Below are 19,285 nucleotides of genomic sequence, written 5' to 3'. Positions count from 1 at the left end.
CTGTTTAGGGCGGGACATCAGGACGTCCTCTCAGAAACTCCGGATTTCAACTTTAAAGATTTCACCCGTCCACGAATGCGGATCGAGACACAGGCTTCATCAGCTGACTGTAGACCAATCCGTCAGATATAAATCTATATCTTTCCTAAAGGATGTCATCGCTAAATTAAAGGATTAATTCATAATTAATCATCTTTATTTCCTAAACGCAGCTGTCAGATCTGCACCAACCAGGATCCTATAACAAAGGGCAGGTCGTTTTCTAAGAGACCTGATTGGTCAGGAGGCGGGGCTTTGGTACTCGCTAAGATCCTAGCCAGAACAAAACCTGTGGAGCCGACCATCGTTCAGCCTAAGTTACAATAATGATTTAGCTCGACGTTAGCGAGCTTCGTAGGACAGCACACATTGTTTAAATCCTGGAAGTTAGCGTGATAAGAGGTAATCTCGCTTCGTAGCATAGGCCCAAACAAAACTAAAACACAAACAAAACAAAGACACAAACACACACTAAGCAGGTAAATATCAGAGACTCACAAAAAAACAAAGATTTCAATCGTAAAAACTTTATTTGTTGTTTGTAAACAAAGGATTCATTGAACCTCAATAATCCTCCAATCAGGACTGGTTTTATTAACAATTAAAACAAGTCACAGAAACTTCAATGAAATCAAACAAAGACAAAGTAGAAATAAGTAGAAAAGGGTAAGAAGAGGTCAAAGGTCATGTTTGCAGATAAAAAGATTTAAACAGGTTTTTGTTTGGCTCATGTGACCTCACAGTAAACAGTTCAAATGTAACGTAAACACGTTCAAAGTGGCGTAAATGTTTCTAAAACAATGTAAACTTTGACCTAAAAAGTGGTGAAATCCACAGGAACATTTTCACGTCAACAGGAAGTGGAGACGTGTCTTAGACTCAGATAAACAGGAAGTGGAAACTCAGATGCCGGTGAGGATGCTGCTGGTTACCACGGCAATGGTGATGGTGCCAGGGAGCTCGTTGTCACGGTCACCGCCTTTGCCATGGAGGTGCAGCGTGGTCTGGATGGTGCCTTGCTCAGCGGGTAGAGTCAGCTGACCCAGGAAGGAGTCCTTCAGCAAGTTGTGGTTATAGAGCTACACACACACACACACACACACACACAGGGCCACAAACATGTGATTGGATCTGATCTGAGAGTCACATGATCAACATTACAATATCAACCAATCAGAGCATTAACACAGGAAACAACAAAGGAAATTTTTTTTTTGAGTAATTTTGTGTATTTTTGATGTTGTTTAGTGTATTTTTTTCTAATATTGTTTTTTGTGTTTTATTCTTGTCATTTTGTTTTTTTAGAATTTTTTTTTTTTTTTTTGTCGTCTTCTGTGTTTTCGCTCTAAATTTAGTTTTTAGTTTTTTTTTTTATTTTACTTTTTTGTAATCTAGTATGTTTTTTGAATTATTTTGTGGTCATTTTGGGTATTATTGTTGTTGTCTTCTGTGTTTTCACTCTAATTGTGTGTAATTTTATTGTCAATTGTAAATTGTTTGTAATTTATTATTATTTTTGTGTATTTTTCAGACACACCTCGATGCTGATTGGCTGCTGGGTGTTCTTCCTGTAGAAAATCCCTTTGGTGTCAAACATGGGGCTGCGGGTGCTCTTGTGGACGGGGGAGCGAACCTTGGTCCCTTCACAGCGGATGATGACGTACGGATCTGAAACTGAGACATGAGCAGTGGGAATTACAGCAGACATTGAACACAACACCATCTACGGTTCATCCACGAGGTTTATCCACACGTCACGAGAACAAAAGACATGATGTCAGAGACAGGATGTGGGCGTGGTCTGTTGTCTGAACCAATCAGTGAATTCACGCAACTCAGATTGTTTCGCTTCTGCTGGGATGAGTCAACAGGTTTAATGATCACCAGTTGATCCGATACACCGACAGGTAATCGTTTCTTATTAAGCTTTACTAAAGCAGAAAACTTTTTATACGATCATTTTAAAGCATCTTCTCACTCTGAATTTAAATAACAGATTTTAATGCATTTTAGTGTTGTTTTGTGTATTTTTTCTTGTCGTCTTCTGTGTTTTTGCTCTAATTTTGTGTTTTCTTGAAACTCTTTGTAATTGTGTGATTTTTGGAGTCATTTTATGTATTTTTGTTGTGTTTTTTTCTTCTTCTGTATGTTTCTGTATTTTTGTTGTCATCTTGTGTGATTTTGGAATAGTTTTGTGGTCATTGTGTGTATTTTTGTTGTCCTTTATTATTAATAATAATAATAATAATAATAATGCATACAATTTATATAGCACTTTTTTGGACACTCAAAAACACTTTACAGAATTAAGGGATTATTCTTTCACTCCACACTTAGTGGTGGTAAGCTACTATTGTAGCCACAGCTGCCCTGCGGCAGACTGACGGAGGCGAGGCTGCCAAAGTCCGCCATCGGCTCCTCCCACCACCACCAACACTCACTCACACACTACATTCATACTAGGCAATGTGGGTGAAGTGCCTTGCCCAAGGACACAATGACAGATACCACTGAGGTGACTGTCCCCCACTGTGGCCCCTGTAATTCTCAGTGGTCTCCATCATCTACTGACCAGGACCAGACCTGCTTAGCTTCAGAGATCTAACGGGATCAGGCAATGACAGGCTGGTATGGTCACTTTAGTGAGTTTCTCCCTAATATTGTGTTAATTTTCACATCAGAGACGCATTTTCTCATTGTTTCTCTGACTATATCAGACAGAATAAATCTGCTTTTTAATGTTGATTCTTCCACTCTACCTCCGTCTGAGTCTTGTCCAGCGAGTCCATCGGCCTGTAGGACGTGGATCTGTGTGACCAGGGACGGGTACCCACACAGTCCAGACCAGCAGGTCTGAGGAGGTTCATCCAGGGTCAGTTTTCTGTAAACGGACACAGAAACGCTTTAGAACCAGTATGGATTACATTAGCAGGTTTGACCTCACTTTGAGAAAAAAAAAAAACTCCTGTTACTGACCTGCAGGTGGCAGCAAAACACCATCACTGCTCTGTAATGATTGTATTCAAAGGTCCATTATCTGCTATTTTTCACCCATCTCCATTTGTTCTAAGAACCCCAAAAACATAGTGTTTGAGGTTTATTTTCCCAAACTCGCCTGTTTCCTGGAGTTTTAGCAACGGGCTGTTTTGATGCTGCTTATGCAGATTCACGAGGGGGCGTGTCTATAAACACTAAATTGCCTGCATGCTTCGCTCATCACACTGTTGTTATTGTTTTCAGCCAAAAAGCTGCACATTACAGTAAAATACATGGATAGTTAAGCGGCTATTGTTATTGTGAGTCTGTCTCAGCGCTTCAGGGTACGTGTTTATCTCAGCAGCAATCATTCAAACTCTCACCAGAGTTAAACTGCTGAGTCACTTTCTCCTCCTCTGCTCTTCTAACTACAGGAATAGTGCATTTAAGGTGATAATCATTTATTTTGTCCAACCGCTGCACAGCATTGGGTCACATACACGTCAGATCAGCGATACGAGGCGATAGAACAGGTAGAAAAATGTGTCTGTTCCCTGGTGCTACAGTGTTGCTGCCCACTGCTCCTCAGGGAGGGGTTAAATGCTGAGAACACATTTTGTGTATGTAGCTTTACATATGTGACAATACAGTGTTAAATATTCCTTTTTACTAGAACGGCAGGTTACACAGAAGCACCTGAACAAATCACTGCGCCAATGCAACAAACCACAAGAGCGGAGTGCACATCCGCATGAACAAATAGTGCACACACTACAGTGTACGTTCACTGTGGAGGCGTGGCACCGGCGACAGGCACTTCCTGGAGGGGGCGGTTCAGACTTAGTGACGTCACAAAAGTTTGAACCAGAGGAACCGCTCGTTTTTCAGAAGGGGGCGGAGCAGCAGCTCAGAGAGGAAGATTAGTGAGGATTGTTCAGAGATGCAGGAAGGAAGCCCAATAATACTTTGGGGGTGTTTTTGAGAAGGAGTTAATATTGTAACAAGGTTAAAAGCTCAAAAATGTTAATTTGCATGATATAGGACCTTTAATGTGTCTTTTATTGGAAACATTTTAAACGGCCAACAACTTCAGCTCGTTCCTTCTTTAGTTTGTTCAGTATCACATGATTCACATGCCATTTTTAATCAATAATCATCAAATTAACATTTCTCCATAATCCAGATCAGAAAGTCATTAAATTACCTGTAATATTTGGATTTTGTTTCACTCAGAGTGATATAACACAATGTTTGATTATGATCAACAATGAAATCTCTTTAAAAACACATTTTTAAATAAACTGAAGCTTAATATTAAGTGTTTTAAAGGAGAGTTTAATGAATCTTAATAAAGAATCAATTGTTCTTTGATCTAAAAACTTCTCCTGCCTGCAGTCTGAAGGAACATCGGTGAAGATGCGCAGCAGGAACTCTCCCTCCAGGCCGGGGTCAAAGGTCGTGGGGATGATGACGTAGCGTCCCTGCTTCAGGTCCGTGCGCAGGAACACAGACCGCGAGTTGATGAAGATGCTGCCGCCAACTTTCTGCTGAGTGCTGTGCATCCTGTAGGTCCTGTTCATCTCCACCTGACGCACGCACGCGCACACACACACGCGCACGCACACGCACAACAAAGGAACTGTTTGTTTTGTTGTTTTTGTGATTTTTCTATATATTCTATATATTGTGTGTATTTGGAGTAGTTTTGTTGTCATTCTGTGTTTAGTGTGTTATAACTCACAAGTCATTTGAGTGTATATTTGTGTTAGTTTTCTATATCTTACTTTTATATTTGTGTATTTTTGTGTTGGTTTTGTATATTGTTGGGTTAGCTTTTCAAAATGTTACTGCTATGTTTGTGTATTTTTGTATATATTTTACTGTTATATGTGTGTATTTATGTACTAGTTTTGTATATTTTACTGTTTTAATTGTGTAATTTTTTCATTAGTTTTGTATATTTTCCTGTTATATCTGATGTCTATCTTGTGCTCACTCTGTGGATGTCAAAGCCCATGGCCAGGTTCTCTCCTTGTCCTCCCCTCAGTGAAGCTCGTCGGTCCTTCTGCTGCAGACAGATCAGAACCTCGTCCTCAGGCTTCTTCACGTCAAACACAAACTGTACACACACACGTACACACACACAAAAGATGAGTCTGTCAGTAAATCTGTCAAAAAAAGGCAAAATTATTTTTTGGTCTTTCTTACCTTTCCAAAAACATCATATTGTGAATTCAGTGCATCGTCCCACCTCTACTATAGTATGTATATGTACATTTAAGGGCTAGTAGTGCCATCTTGCACCGTGTTTTCTATCTAAACACTTGTCAAACTCTTTTATTTCACACGGTTTGATCTCATGTGAGCTGAAGAAAAAGCAGTGTTTTTAACATTAATGTGAACTAGTTTGGACTTACATGAATAAATGATGCGTAAATATCATTCATTTTGGGACCAATATTCATGAAGTTTGGGAAATTGTGTGTAATAATCCAAAAAAAAGTGCAAGATTTTGGATAAATTGAGAGTTCTGTCAACAATGTGAAATTAAAAAAGTCTGCCATCCTGTGATCTACGTGCGGGAAAACAAAAATATTGTAGTTTCATTAAATTTGTGTTTGGAGGGACTGAAATCTACAACTAAATTATTTGGTCATCTACACACTGATCATTTGTATTTCCTAATGCAGGACACATATACACCATAAATACATATATATATATATATATATATATGTATAGTCTGACCTGTGGGTTCTGGAGGAAGGAGCTCTTGTTGTTGGCACAGCCGCCGCTTCGGTTGCGCAGCGGGTCGTCATGGCGACGCCAGGAGCCTTTCATCACTGCCTCCTCCCAGGTTTTATGGAAGCTCAGGTAGGACGTGTTGATGAGACGACAAAGGATCAGGTCTGTGAAGTGAGTCGCAAAGTCATCAAAGTTCATCCTGGAAAACATGAGAAGAACAGTCATGAGTCATCAAATAATCCAGAGACCACAGCTTTTATAACAGCGGGGCCACAAAACAGATTGTGACGGATCTAAAGATCACATGAAACTACAAAGACTTTGTGTGTTTTTGTGTACTGATATTTTAGTTATTTTTGTGCAGTTTTTGTTCGTTTTGTGACATTTTAACATTGTGATACGCACGCACGCACACGCACGCACACACACACACACACCAGAATCTGATCTTTATAAAAGCAGAGTCATTAACAGCAGCGCTACAGCAGCTGTTTCACACAGAACACAGTGAACTTCCTCATTAAAACTGTCAATCAACGCTCACTGAGGGCTGTGATTGGAGGAAACCGTCCTCTCAGCTTTTATAGGAGGGGCGGGGCCAACAGTGAGAGTAGATGACGCCGGGGAATCTTAAAGAATCTGTTTCAGCCAATAGTAAAATTCAGTTGTAATAGCGGCGTTCAACCCTTAGAGGGCAGTAACTCTGATATTTTACAACTAAATACATACAAGTTAAATACTTTCAGTAAAATGTGAAGAGTGAGACTAGGATTAATAAACAGCACTACTTAATACCCAAATACACATGTATTCAGCAGAAAAAAGTGAGTTTGGGGTTTAGTTACTTTTTAAATGAATATAATGAATTTTTTCAGGCAGAAAACGATCGTTGGAAAATGTTTCTAATGGAAAAGAAGATGATGAATTGTTAGGAGTTTCATCGTGAATCGTATGTTTTTGTCGCGAACGTTACAGTTTTATTGTGAATTGTTAGAGATTTATTGTGAATTGTTAGTTTTATGTCAGCGTTTTATTGTGAAGGGGATAGGTAAAGTGTGGTGATCCTCACCAGAACTCTCCGTCATCCTGTACGGTGACGCCCATGCTCTCCCTCTCACCCCTGCTCACCTTCTTCCACTCCTCCGAGCTGCAGACACACATGAAGGTCACTGGTTTCCAGCTCCAGTCCAACACAAACATGGCCACACCCCCTTACCTGTCGCTCCACGCCCCGTTCCACTCCCTCTGACCCCACGGGTTCCTCAGTCTGATCATGGTCAGTTTGTCTGACCTAAAGAAGGCCAGAAGGCCGTGACCCAGCCTGACCCGCCTCACGTCCGTCACGGCGTAGGCGTGGCCCTTCACCAGGCCGCAGTCCAGACGCGCCTCCATGTCTGCAGCGGTGGTGGCCTGTGAGGACAGAGACTGTCAGGGTGAGTGTGTGACAGCAAAATATAAAAAATACACAAATATTACAGTAAAACATACAAAAATACACAAATATAATATAAAAATATACAAATAGAACAGTAAATTATATAAAAATATACAAATAGAACAGTAAATTATATAAAAATATACAAATAGAACAGTAAATTATACAAAAATATACAAATATTACAGTAAAATATACAAAAAATATACAAAGATGGCAGTGAATTCTACAAAAATACACAAATAAAATATTAAAATATAAAAAATACATAAATAGAACAGTAAATTATACAAAAAGACACAAATGAACAGTGAAATGTACAAAAGAAAATGATTGAAGTCATCCTGTGTGTGTGTGTGTGTGTGTGTGTGTGTGTGTGTGTGTGTGTGTGTGTGTGTGTGTGTCCTGACCCTGATGGAGCAGCTGATCAGTCCTCCTCTGACGTGAACCTTCAGGACTCTCTCAAACAGCTCCGTGCGCTTGTCCTCGTCCTCTTTGTGCCCGTTCTCCAGCAGGTCCAGGGGCTCCGACACGCCGCCCGTGAAATCCACCAGAGCATCGGCCGTGTTCCCCCCATCCAGAGCCTCATAGCAGCCGCACATCCTGGAAACATCGAGGATCCACCAAAGAAAAGGATTAGATCAGGGGCCAAATACGGAGCAGTTTGATCTCTAGTGGGCCACAGATTTTATGCTGGAAAACCAGTAATTTCAACATAATTGTGGCCCAGTTTACACTTCTACGTATACATAAAATACTAACTATGCAAGAAACCGACAATATCCAAGAAATAAGTGATAGATATCAATCCCAGCAGGGACTACACTTAAAATGTCCTAGATTTTGTGACCAATTTCTATTAAATTAAGGGAAATATTATGTAATCATTTGAGTAAAATTGAAGGATTTGTAAGAATTTTGAGTTTTTTTCAATAGTTTAACATTAAAATGACTACCATGTGATATAAACACCAGGAAAACTGTGAGCACCCACAAATATTGTTGAGTTTCATTTATACAATGATTCATTTTTACTTTCTTCTGCGGGCCGAATTGGACGCTCTAAAAAGCCGGATTTGGCCCCGAACCTAGAGTTTGACACATACCCTAAATTAAAAAAATCAAAAACTAAAAAATCCTACAGATTAAAAACATTAATGAGCACATTATGGTCAGAAATATATAAACTCTATATGGTTTTCAATGCTTGTTAATGTGATGATGTTTGCAAGGAATTATTTTGAAGATAAAATACTCTGTTTTACAATCATTCCTCAGTATATGATGTTTTTATGGTTGTTTGCATCTGTAAAGTCAGAGAAAAATTGTTTTTTTCTGGTTAAATAAAAAAGAAATCAACAATAATCCCCTTCCTCCTTTTGTTGGATCAACAAACGTCGAACCATCATCATCAAAGTTAACCTACAGAGCTGGAACCGTTTCAACATTAATCAATTCACATTGACGCACATGACCTGGTTAGACACACACGTGCACACACACGTGCACACTCACTTGGCGTAGGCCTTCTCCACCAGCGCGCTCCAGAACTCGTTGCTATCGTTGGAGTGGCAGTAGACCAGCTGACCCCCCGCGGTGGGCAGACGGTCATCGATCACCACATCCACCCACACCCCAAACCTCCAGAACCTGAAGTGGAAGATCCCGGCGTAGGACTCCGGCTTCTGCTCGTCCCACTCCTGGTCCTGCCAGTCAGGAATCACCTGAGGGAAACCAGTGGATACATTTAGGATTTTTATACATTTTCTAAATTATGTCACAATCCAGTTTTTTTTCTACTTTTCCTGATAAATTTTTTCACCAAATATAATTTTTCTGTGTAGCTCAACTGTTTTTATTTGATTATTTGATATTTCACTTTTTTTTAATTATTTATTCCTGACGTGTAAAAACCATTGCATGGAACACAAACTTCATATAAAAATAAAATAATTAAATAAAAAACAACATTTATATATAATTCCTTATGTATATATTAGAGGGACTTGATTAAAAAATGAATCTAATTAATCAGAGACTTTGTAGTTAATTAATCTAAATAAATGGCCCAACATTATTTGACACAAGAAGCAACATTTTTCAGTTTAAATGTATTTTGGTATATTTGGTATGCTACATGTTTAGCATTGAGGTTCTAGCTGCTACATGTTTAGCATTGAGGTTCTAGCTGCTACATGTTAGCATTGAGGTGCTAGCTGTTACATGTTTAACATTGAGGTTCTAGCTGTTACATGTTAGCATTGAGGTGCTAGCTGCTACATGTTTAGCATTGAGGTGCTAGCTGCTACATGTTTAGCATTGAGGTGCTAGCTGCTACATGTTTAGCATTGAGGTGCTAGCTGCTACATGTTTAGCATTGAGGTGCTAGCTGCTACATGTTTAGCATTGAGGTGCTAGCTGCTACATGTTTAGCATTGATGTGCTAGCTGCTACATGTTTAGCATTGAGGTGCTAGCTGCTACATGTTTAGCATTGAGGTGCTAGCTGCTACATGTTTAACATTGAGGTGCTAGCTGCTACATGTTTAGCATTGTGGGTCTAGCTGATACATGTTTAGCATTGAGGTTCTAGCTGCTACATGTTTAGCATTGAGGTTCTAGCTGCTACATGTTAGCATTGAGGTGCTAGCTGGGGCTAGCAGAGCTCAATCTGCACACAACTGAGCTTTAGTTTTCAATCCGGTGTTTTTATTTCAACAAAAATGAACACCCATGAAGCATAGCAACGACTTCTCCTCTGTTTCACCTGTTTCTTGTGCTGTGGTCTGTGCATCAGTATTATGGGTATACCGGGAACTTGTGAAATGTGAAAGGTTTCACAAGGTTTGGAGGGAAAAAAAAAGTGATAAACTGCATTTTTTATTTTTATTTTAGAGCATTCTTTTTCTGTAATGAATTTTTCTCAATTAAGTCCCAACTCAAGTCACAACTATTGCATGTAAGACAAAAAACATACTAAAATAATTACATTTGCCTGTATACAAACCAAAATGATAGCCAATGTGCACACACCAGACGATAAAACACATTAAGCTATAAATATAACGCTATGATCTAATGTCATGATTATTATTCTCGAGTCATTGGAAACCAGTGGTCCTGTGTGTTTGTTTTGAAAACGTATCTTTTTTTCCACTCCATCAACCTTCAGTGTGTATAATTAACAGGAAGCACAAACAGGGGAATATATCCGTCCACATCCTCCACTTTTCCCCCACAGACGGCACATTAGCACTGACGTAACACCAGCCAACCCTGCGCTACGAGGCCGATGGAAATAAATCCAGCAGCATCCCATTGAGCCGAGACGGACCAGCTCCCACAAGTGCTCAGGAAGCTCCCAGAGTTCCCAGTCACACGTCATCACAGCGTTGAGTTGCTTAGCATCCTCATACATCAGCCACTGGCTCAGCCATGGACGAGGAACCAGGGACAGGGTTTAGTCGTTCAGAGCGAGGGTTCACACACGTTGAACTGTGTGTGTGTGTGTTTCTTCTGTACAAACTCCAAGAACAAAGGAACCTGAAATCCACTGCAGAGTTTAACAGCACCTAATCAGTGATCTGTGCAGCAATGAGGTTTCCACCGCATGAAAAAGTCTTCAAACAAAAGACTTACACGCGCCATGTAAAGGCCCTTGGTCTAATTTTGTGCGGCTCCAACAACAAATACGCAAAAAAACACAACAAAAATACACATAAAGCAAGAAAGAAAAAAAAATCTCAAGCAATAAAAAATATACAAAAAATGTCAACAGAAATAAACAAAACACTGAAAAAATACACACAACAAAAAACACAAAACATTGCAAAAATACACATTAGACAACAAACACACAAAACACTGCAAAAACACACGCTAGATTAAAAAAAAAACACACTAAACACCGCAAAAATACACACTAGACAACAAAAAAAAGCAGAACTCCTCCAGAAAATGAATTTAAATCGAATTTCATTTATGTAGTGCTATTTACAACAGTCATCTCATAGCAATCATCCAAATATAAGAAATAAGTGTGTGTGTGTGTGTGATGTTCACTGAACACAGTTTGTGAGTTTCTGTGCTGAAATGTGTTTCTATGAGCCAAAATCGTGGGTTTGATCTCACACTCAGTGTCTCTCAACAATCGATGTGATCTCACTAAACTGGGAGGGGGGAGGGAGGATGAAAGTGAGAAACTGGGATGGAAACTGGAGGCGGAGGAACACCAACCAATGAGAGAAAGGGGATGAAGATGGAAAAAGTCCAGCATCCGTCCTCCAGCTCCAAAGCTGCTCAGAGTCAGACATGGAGAAGAGGAGCTGCACAGACGCCATAGTGCTGGAGTTTAGAGAGGACGTCGCACTGACCGAGGTGAGACTCACTCTGTCTCACTCACTCCACACACAACATCTCCGTCTGATCTAATGAATCTACACACAACAACGGTAACACGGTTAACCCTTTAGTTGCCACAGGTTTGAGAAAACTTTTACATCATGGAAATTTAATGCTCAGTATAGTTAATAAAGTGAGTAAAAAAGTGAATGTAGTGCTATTTTAGTACTGTATTCATTTAGAATAGTTAGAGCATCATTATGCTGTAAACTGTCTCTGATGATTATTGATGATTTTACAATTAACAAGAACGCTTAATTGGTTGGTTGGATGGATGATCAAAGGGTTGGTTCATTTGTTTGTTGGTTGGATGGATGGATGGTGGATCAAATCATTAGTTCGTTCCCTGGTTAGTTGGATGGAGAAATAATTGGAAAGTTCAGTTTGTTTGTTTGTTTGTTGGATGGTTGATTGAACGGTCGGTTCTTTGTTGGTTGGATGGATGGTTGATCAAACAGTCAGGTTTGCTTGTTTGTTAGTAGGATAAATGGTTAATGGAACAGTTAGTTCGTTTGTTGGTTGGTTGGATGGATGGTTAGTTTGTTAGTTGGATGGATGGATGGATGGATGGATGGTTGGTTGATTGAAGAGTCAGTTCATTTGCTGCTTGTTGGATGAATGGTTGGTTGATTGAACAGTCGATTCCTTTGTTGGATGGTTGATCAAACGGTTGGTTCGGTTGTTGGTTGGTTGGTTGGTTGAATGGATGGTTAATGAAAAGATCAGTTCGTTTGTAGGTTGAACGGTTGGATGGTTGATCGAAACCAATAAATAAGTGCAACTTTATTATTAAAATTTGAGTTTTTAGATTCTTTTTTCAAAGGACAATAGTTCATCAGGAGTTGTGCAGTTATGTTGGATGTAAGTCAGTATTTCATTTCTTCTTCTACAGATGATGCGTCTGCGCGTGTCGTCTCTGCAGCGTTCGGGTCAGAAGCGTCAGGACGGAGAGCGTCTGCTGCTGCCCTACGAGGCCGTGTACCGCCTGGACTTCCCCACACAGGACCTGAGCTTCTCCCGCTGGTACTTCTCCCTCTGCGGACACGGACGGGTCACCGTCACCGGGATCTGCCAGCTGTGGACCCCCGACCTCACCCACCTGATGACCCGCCAGTTGCTGGAGCCCATCGGGACCTTCTGGAGAAACGCAGAGGACCCCGAGGACTCGCCGCTGAAGAGCCTGGAGGCCGACATGCAGGAGTTTGGAGAGCGGATCGCTGAGCTGGCCAAGGTCAGGAAGGTTATGTACTTCCTGTTAGCGCTGAAGGATGGAGCAGAAGCAGCAAAGCTCAGCTGCTCAGTGGAGTTCACGCCACAGAAATGAGCGACAGCGTTGGATTCTCCTCTGGAACATCACTTTAGTCTCTCAGTAGAAGCAGTTTGAACCTTTAACCACTCAGTAGATCCACAACGTTATGACAACAAGAACACACGAGTCCTGAAAGGATCCACCAACTAATCACAGCAACAGCGCTGAGCCAGCATCCATCGAGAGAGCTAGTGGATTGGTTAGATCAGCGGTTCTCAACCTTGGGGTCACCAGATGCCTTCAAGAAACTAAGAATATTTTTTGAACAATTTGAGCCAATTTTTGCTTATTTTTACAATACAAAACTTATCATCTTTTAACCTATTTTTATCACTTTTTTCTTGCCATATTTTTGCTCTTTTAATGTATTTTTGCCACATTATTCCCATTTCTGACACTTCTCCCTCACTTTTCAATGACTTTTCTGCACATTTTTTCCATTTTCCAGACATGTTCAGCACTTATAAACCCTTTCCACCACTTTTCCACCTAATGTCACATATGTTGACCCATTATTGTCAGTTTTCACCATATTTCATGCATATTTTTGCCATTTTAAACACATTCACCATTTGACATGTCCAGTATTTCAAACTAATTGTTTCAATATTGACATTTTTTCTGTCCGTTTTTGGTCACTCTAATTTGCAAAGTGACACTAAAAACATACACAAATGCAAATAAGCAAAGAAAATGCACAAAATGACAACAAAAATTCACAATTACTTAAAATATATACAAAATGAAACCAAATGACAACAAAAACACCAAAAATAACTCCAAAATAGACAAAACAACAACAAAAATACTGAAATTACCAAGAAAACATCACAGAAGACCTTTGTTCTTTCATCTGCAACTACACCAAACTCACCATATTGTAACCTCATCACCTTTTCTTGCCATATTTTTGCTCCTTTTAATGCATTTTTGCTACATTACTCCCATTTCTGACACTTCTCCATCAAATTTCAGTGCTTTATCTGCACGGCTGAAAAGGTTGAGAACCACTGGTGTAGTGGACTAGATGATTATCGGTTGGTTGGTTAGACTTTTCAATGTCCACATTGTTTACAAATTAAAAGCCAGAGCTTTAGAAAAAGAAAAGATTATTAAAGTAAAATGTTATGAACATGAAAACCGAGGCTTGTTTGAATTAAAACATGTCTGTTTACTCTAAACACTACTGGGACCAAACCATGGATGTAAAATAGTAGAATTTTTATGAAAAAGTGAGAATCAATGATGGTTTTCTTTGTGTAAATTCATGTGATGATATGTCAAATGTTATTGTAAAGTAAATATATAGCATCTTGTTGGGATTAATGAAACAAAGAAAATGATGTAAACAGTTTTGTGAATAAAATCTGGGCCAGCTGTAACGACTGATGTATTATTTATTTTCCTTAGTGACTGCTGACCCGACAGGAAACTAAAATCAATGATCAATCACAGACAATCTGGGTTACTGTAGGGGAGGGATGGGCAACTTTGATCACAGTCAAGGCCATAAAAAGGTGATTGACTGGACAACAATATCAGAATATCATCTCAGAGTTTAGATTAATGACCAATCTGAAGATTAAAATTTGTGTTATTTTGTGTATGTTTGTATATTTTTCTTGCATTTTGTGTATTATTTGAGTCATTATGTGCATTTCTGTTGTCGCTTTGTCTATTTATTTGTAATCCTGTGTATTTTGGTTGTTGTTTTTTGTTTCAGTCATTTTTGTTTTTGTTTTCTTTATATTTCTGTTCATTTTGTGTATATTTGTAGTCGTCTTAACGTATTTTTGTTTTCCTTTTGTGCCATTTATTGTATTTTTGTACTTTATTTACTATTATGATTTTATGTAAAAATCAGGGATATATTATTTAAAAAAAGAAAAGTTATCTGCTTACAGAACGGGAAACTTGATCTCACCAAGAAGTTTTAAAACAAGTAAAAAGATGACGTAAAATAGTCTAAAAACTAACTGATAAGAAGAAATATTATTAATATTTTATTAATTTATAATAAGATATTTCATTTTATTGATATTTCTACAGAGGAGGATTAAGACCAATATTCTTTTATTATTATTAATGTTCTGAGAAGTTCAGAGTCAGAATTGTGGATTTAATCTTAGAATTCTGACTTTTTTGCAACAAAATTCTGGCTTTTTCTCTCAGAAATCAGACTTTCTGTCTTGCATTGAATATTATACTATTGAGTGCGATGGTTTTCTTATTTGTGGTTAAAAATGGAGGTGAATAGGATGACTGCCTGTATTTTTAAGTTAAATGTGAAGTCTATTATACCTTTTCTGTAATCAGTTGTTCTTTTTGGAGGTGTGGTGTGTTTTTAAATTGTGGAACCGAGTGACCTCTAGAACAAGAGAAGGTTATGGAAATAGAAAGTGGGATCCTGTTGGGATTGAGGATGGGGATAGGTTGGGTTTTTATTAGAGAGCGGGGTGTGGGAGGGATGTAGAGAGATGGTTTTGGTGCTCTTTTTTCTTTTGTATGTATTTAGATTTGCTTTGGCTCAGGAACCACGTTAGAACTGAGAAGCTACTGCTTCTTGTGTACATAGTCTTTCAATGTGATGACTCAGGTTAAGAATCTTCGTTTTATCTCCTGGAACCTGAAGGGTGTTAACCAGTCTGTTCAACTTAACAAGGTAATGACACTTTTAAAGCAACTCAAGGGAGATGTTTTCTTTCTTCAAGAAACTCACCTCCGTCCTCAGACGTCACCAAGATCAAGCGACCATGGGTAGGGTGTGTATTTCATTCTACATTCTCAGCAAGGGCAAGAGGAGCCCAACCGGACAAACGTTTTTCTTTTTTCCACACGTTCACCTCTCATATTCCTGGATAATTTTTTTTCTTTTAGATAATTTTTTTTTGTCAGATATGAATTCATGTGAATATCATAGTACTGTCATCTCAGACCACACCCCCGTATCTGTCGACATTAACTTCCCTTGTTGCTCCCCACCAGTCAGAAAGTGGAGGCTCAACTCTTCCTTGCTAGCCCGAACCCCATTTACAGAATTCCTTTCTGCCCAGATCAGTCTGTACTTTGATACCAATGACTCTCCGGAGATCTCTAGACACACGTTGTGGGAATCTTTTAAGGCATTCATGCGTGGGCAAATTATATCTTATGTTTCAACTCTAAGGAAAGCAGAAAAAGCTGAGTCGGAGGCAATTATTAAAGAAATATATAGAGTGGATCTTTTATACGCTTCAGCCCCTTCCCCCGATCTTTATAAAGAACACCTTCAACTTCAATCTAAATTTGATTTATTATCTACAAATAATATACAGACACTGTTATTCCTGACTAAACAAAACATTTTGAGACTGGGGTTAAAGCAGGTAGGATGCTAGATCATCAGGCCTGCACAGCAACGCTATCCAGATTGATCCCTAAGATCAAATACATAATCGATGAAGCTACCTCAGACCCTGTGGAGATTAACTCATTGAGTGCCATTCACAACTATAGACGAGAATTGTGTTTTTTGGCTGGGGTTGCTAGGAGACGGTTTGACAAAGCTCTCCTGTGAATATTGAGCTTGTACCATGATGTAGGTGGCAGCAGAGCACACTCGACCAGAGCATGTGTGGAACTAAGTGGACTATTGAGAGTGTCATGATGGAGAGGCAAAACAATCAAAACACGAGGCAAGTGGTGACACTCGGCATGTCCGGGATGAGGAGGAAGTTGTGTGTGTGGAGAATTGACGGGGGGAGAGACTTGGAGGAATGCCAAAATACAGTAAGCTCTGACATAGATAGTAAAATAATCATAATGTTGCCATTAAAAGCCCGGTGTTGTTTTTGTAGTTTTATAGAAGGAAACCAATGTTGAGGAGTCCCTAAATAAAAAAAAGAATTGCCTTGAAGTCATAGTTTGTCATAGTACAAAATATTCAGTGGGTCTTTAAAATCAGTCAAAATGTTCTATAATGGCTGTCAGTGAGTGGGTAGAAATTTAGAAATTTTACTCTGATCTCTACTCCTTACAGTGCCACACGAAAGTCTGGGAAGGAGATTACCCTCTCGATAATATTGTGTTCCCTATAATTAACAAAGATTTGAGTCGTGAATTGGGCAGGCCAATCTCTGTCAAGGAGGTACAAGAAGCTATCATGTTGCTGCAGAATGGCAAAACAACTGGCCCTGATGGGTTTACTGTTGAACTTTTGAAGTTATTCTCCACCCCCATACCGCCAGTCCTACAGAGAATGTATAACGAGTCATTTTCTGAGGGTTGCCTACCCCTACCCTGTCGGAAGCCTCAATTTCTCTTCTTCTTAAGAGTGACAAAGACCCTGTTCTGTGCAGCAGTTACAGGCCAATTTCTCTTCTAGATGTGGACCTGAAAATCTTGTCAAAGATCGTAGCCCAACGTTTACAGCAGGTCCTATCGAGCATATTCTCAATTGACAAAACAGGATTCATGCTGGGAAGACATTAATTCCATAATACAAGGAGGCTCCTAAACATCATTAACTCTTCGAGTTCGTGTTTCCCAGAAGTTATTATTTCACTAGACGCAGAAAAGGACTTTGACAGGGTGGAATGGAGGCATCTTTACTTTATCTTGCAGAAATTTGATTTTAGTTTAGAGTTTATATCTTGGATTAAATTGCTTTCTGCTATGAAAGGACTCCAGTCAACCCCATTTCCCTTTTATAAAGGAACTAAGCAAAGCTGCCCTCTTTCCCCCCTCTTGTTTGCCCTAGCCATTGAACTTCTAACTATCTGGCTATGTCAGGAGGATGGGTTTGAGGGCATCACTTGAGCGGGAAAAGTCCACAAACTATCCTTATATGATATATATATATATATATATCCCCGTTTTTATTAAGAAGTCTTTTTTTTAGATCACTCAATCAATTAATAAGTTCTTTTCTATGGGGTAATAAAACTCAGTGCATCAGGAGATCAGTATTACAGCTCCCCAAAACATTTGGCGGCCTGGCTCTGTCCAATTTCTTGCATTATTACTGGTCTTGTAATATTCATAAACTGTTATACTGGATGAATGATATACCTCTGACATATGTCTGATGCTAATGACTGAACCCCCCCTTTTTAATTCAATTTTATTCATTTATTTTGTTGTGTGTATTGTTTAAATGTACTTTGTCTTATTGATCTGTCCTTGACCGTTACGCACTGATAACTGCTCTCCTAGGGGAGTTATGGGAGGGTGGGAGGAGATTTGGGGATAAAAAACGAAAAATGCATTACACTATGTTGTATTGTTACCAGTGAAGCTTCCAATAAAAAGAGTTATCAAAAAAAGAATTCAGACTTTTTCTTAGAATGTAAAAAAAAAGTCAGAATTCTGACTTTAATCTCATAATTCTTAGAAAACCAGAATCATGTCATTACCTTTAAATATCACAGGATTCACTATAGAGCAGTGAGCGACCACAGGCTGGAGCAGGTGGCCCTGGGGCTTTGAGGACCACAGTTTGTTTTTTTTTTTTGGACCTTTGAAGGGAGTCAAGACGACTGAGCTCCCCAGAGACACGCACGCACGCACGCACGCACGCACGCACGCACGCACGCACGCACGCACGCACGCACGCACGCACGCACGCACGCACGCACGCACGCACGCACGCACGCACGCACGCACGCACGCACGCACGCACGCACGCACGCACGCACGCACGCACGCACGCACGCACGCACGCACGCACGCACGCACGCACGCACACACACACACACACACACACACACACACACACACACACACACACACACACACACACACACACACACACACACACACACACACACACACACACACACACACACACACACACACACACACACACACACACACACACACACACACACACACACTCACACACACACACACACACACACACACACACACACACACACACACACACACACACACACACACACACACACACACACACACACACACACACACACACACACACACACACACACACACACACACACACACACACACACACACACAGAGGATAGAAAAGCAGGTACGGTGAAACCTCAGAGACGACAGTGGAAACAACACACACACATTAATCCTTAAAGTGTTCGTACACCTCCAGGCTTCTGCTGACCTGCCACTGGGGGGAAATTAAAATAGGCCTTGGTTATGGGCGTGGCTCCAGCAATAAGCCCCAGAAAACCAACACACACAAGCCAAGACAACACACACAGCGTTAAGAAGTACACACACATCCACACACACACAGAGACAGATGGGAATGTACACACACGATGTGTCTGTACAAACATACATTCATTGAAGAACCCTCTGATTGGACCAAAATCTGCTCTTTGTGGAAGTCAGTCGCTGCTGCATTCTGGGTGGAGCCTC

The 19,285-nt window shown here is 39.9% G+C and overlaps 2 protein-coding genes across 3 annotated transcripts in view; one reads left to right on the top strand and one right to left on the bottom strand.

The window, feature by feature from the left end:
* Positions 1-550: 550 nt before the first annotated feature.
* Positions 551-19,285, bottom strand: part of capn5a (calpain 5a) — a 28,434-nt gene continuing 9,699 nt past the window's right edge. Inside the window, exons 4-13 of the mRNA XM_028465289.1 lie at positions 8,711-8,919; positions 7,606-7,798; positions 6,977-7,170; positions 6,830-6,907; positions 5,764-5,959; positions 5,012-5,134; positions 4,405-4,601; positions 2,799-2,920; positions 1,577-1,713; positions 551-1,118 (exon numbers count right to left, since the gene is read on the bottom strand). Coding sequence (XP_028321090.1) covers positions 942-1,118; positions 1,577-1,713; positions 2,799-2,920; positions 4,405-4,601; positions 5,012-5,134; positions 5,764-5,959; positions 6,830-6,907; positions 6,977-7,170; positions 7,606-7,798; positions 8,711-8,919 — 1,626 coding nt within the window. The 3' untranslated portion in view covers positions 551-941. The remainder of the gene's footprint in view (positions 1,119-1,576; positions 1,714-2,798; positions 2,921-4,404; positions 4,602-5,011; positions 5,135-5,763; positions 5,960-6,829; positions 6,908-6,976; positions 7,171-7,605; positions 7,799-8,710; positions 8,920-19,285) is intronic.
* On the top strand, positions 11,501-13,145 carry ompa (olfactory marker protein a). 2 transcript variants are annotated; one of them, XM_028465291.1, is made up of 2 exons: positions 11,501-11,571; positions 12,488-13,145. In XM_028465291.1, the coding sequence occupies exons 1-2, from the start codon at positions 11,506-11,508 to the stop codon at positions 12,917-12,919; spliced, it is 498 nt and encodes a 165-aa protein (XP_028321092.1). In that variant the 5' UTR covers positions 11,501-11,505; the 3' UTR covers positions 12,920-13,145. The 2 variants fall into 2 exon arrangements, with proteins under 2 accessions (XP_028321092.1, XP_028321093.1); XM_028465292.1 differs by lacking the exon at positions 11,501-11,571 and adding an exon at positions 11,596-11,728.

The sequence above is a fragment of the Gouania willdenowi genome, chromosome 13, assembly GCF_900634775.1.
Source record: "Gouania willdenowi chromosome 13, fGouWil2.1, whole genome shotgun sequence".
Taxonomy (NCBI): Eukaryota; Metazoa; Chordata; class Actinopteri; order Blenniiformes; family Gobiesocidae; genus Gouania; species Gouania willdenowi.
The sequence above is the reverse complement of the archived record's forward strand: the minus strand, read 5'-3'. Positions and strand labels throughout refer to the sequence as shown.

Bases quoted from the DNA above. Each gene is read 5' to 3' on its own strand.
- ompa (XM_028465291.1), top strand. From the start codon at position 11,506: ATGGAGAAGAGGAGCTGCACAGACGCCATAGTGCTGGAGTTTAGAGAG. The intron at 11,572-12,487 runs GTGAGACTCACT...CTTCTTCTACAG, and splicing joins AGGACGTCGCACTGACCGAG to ATGATGCGTCTGCGCGTGTC.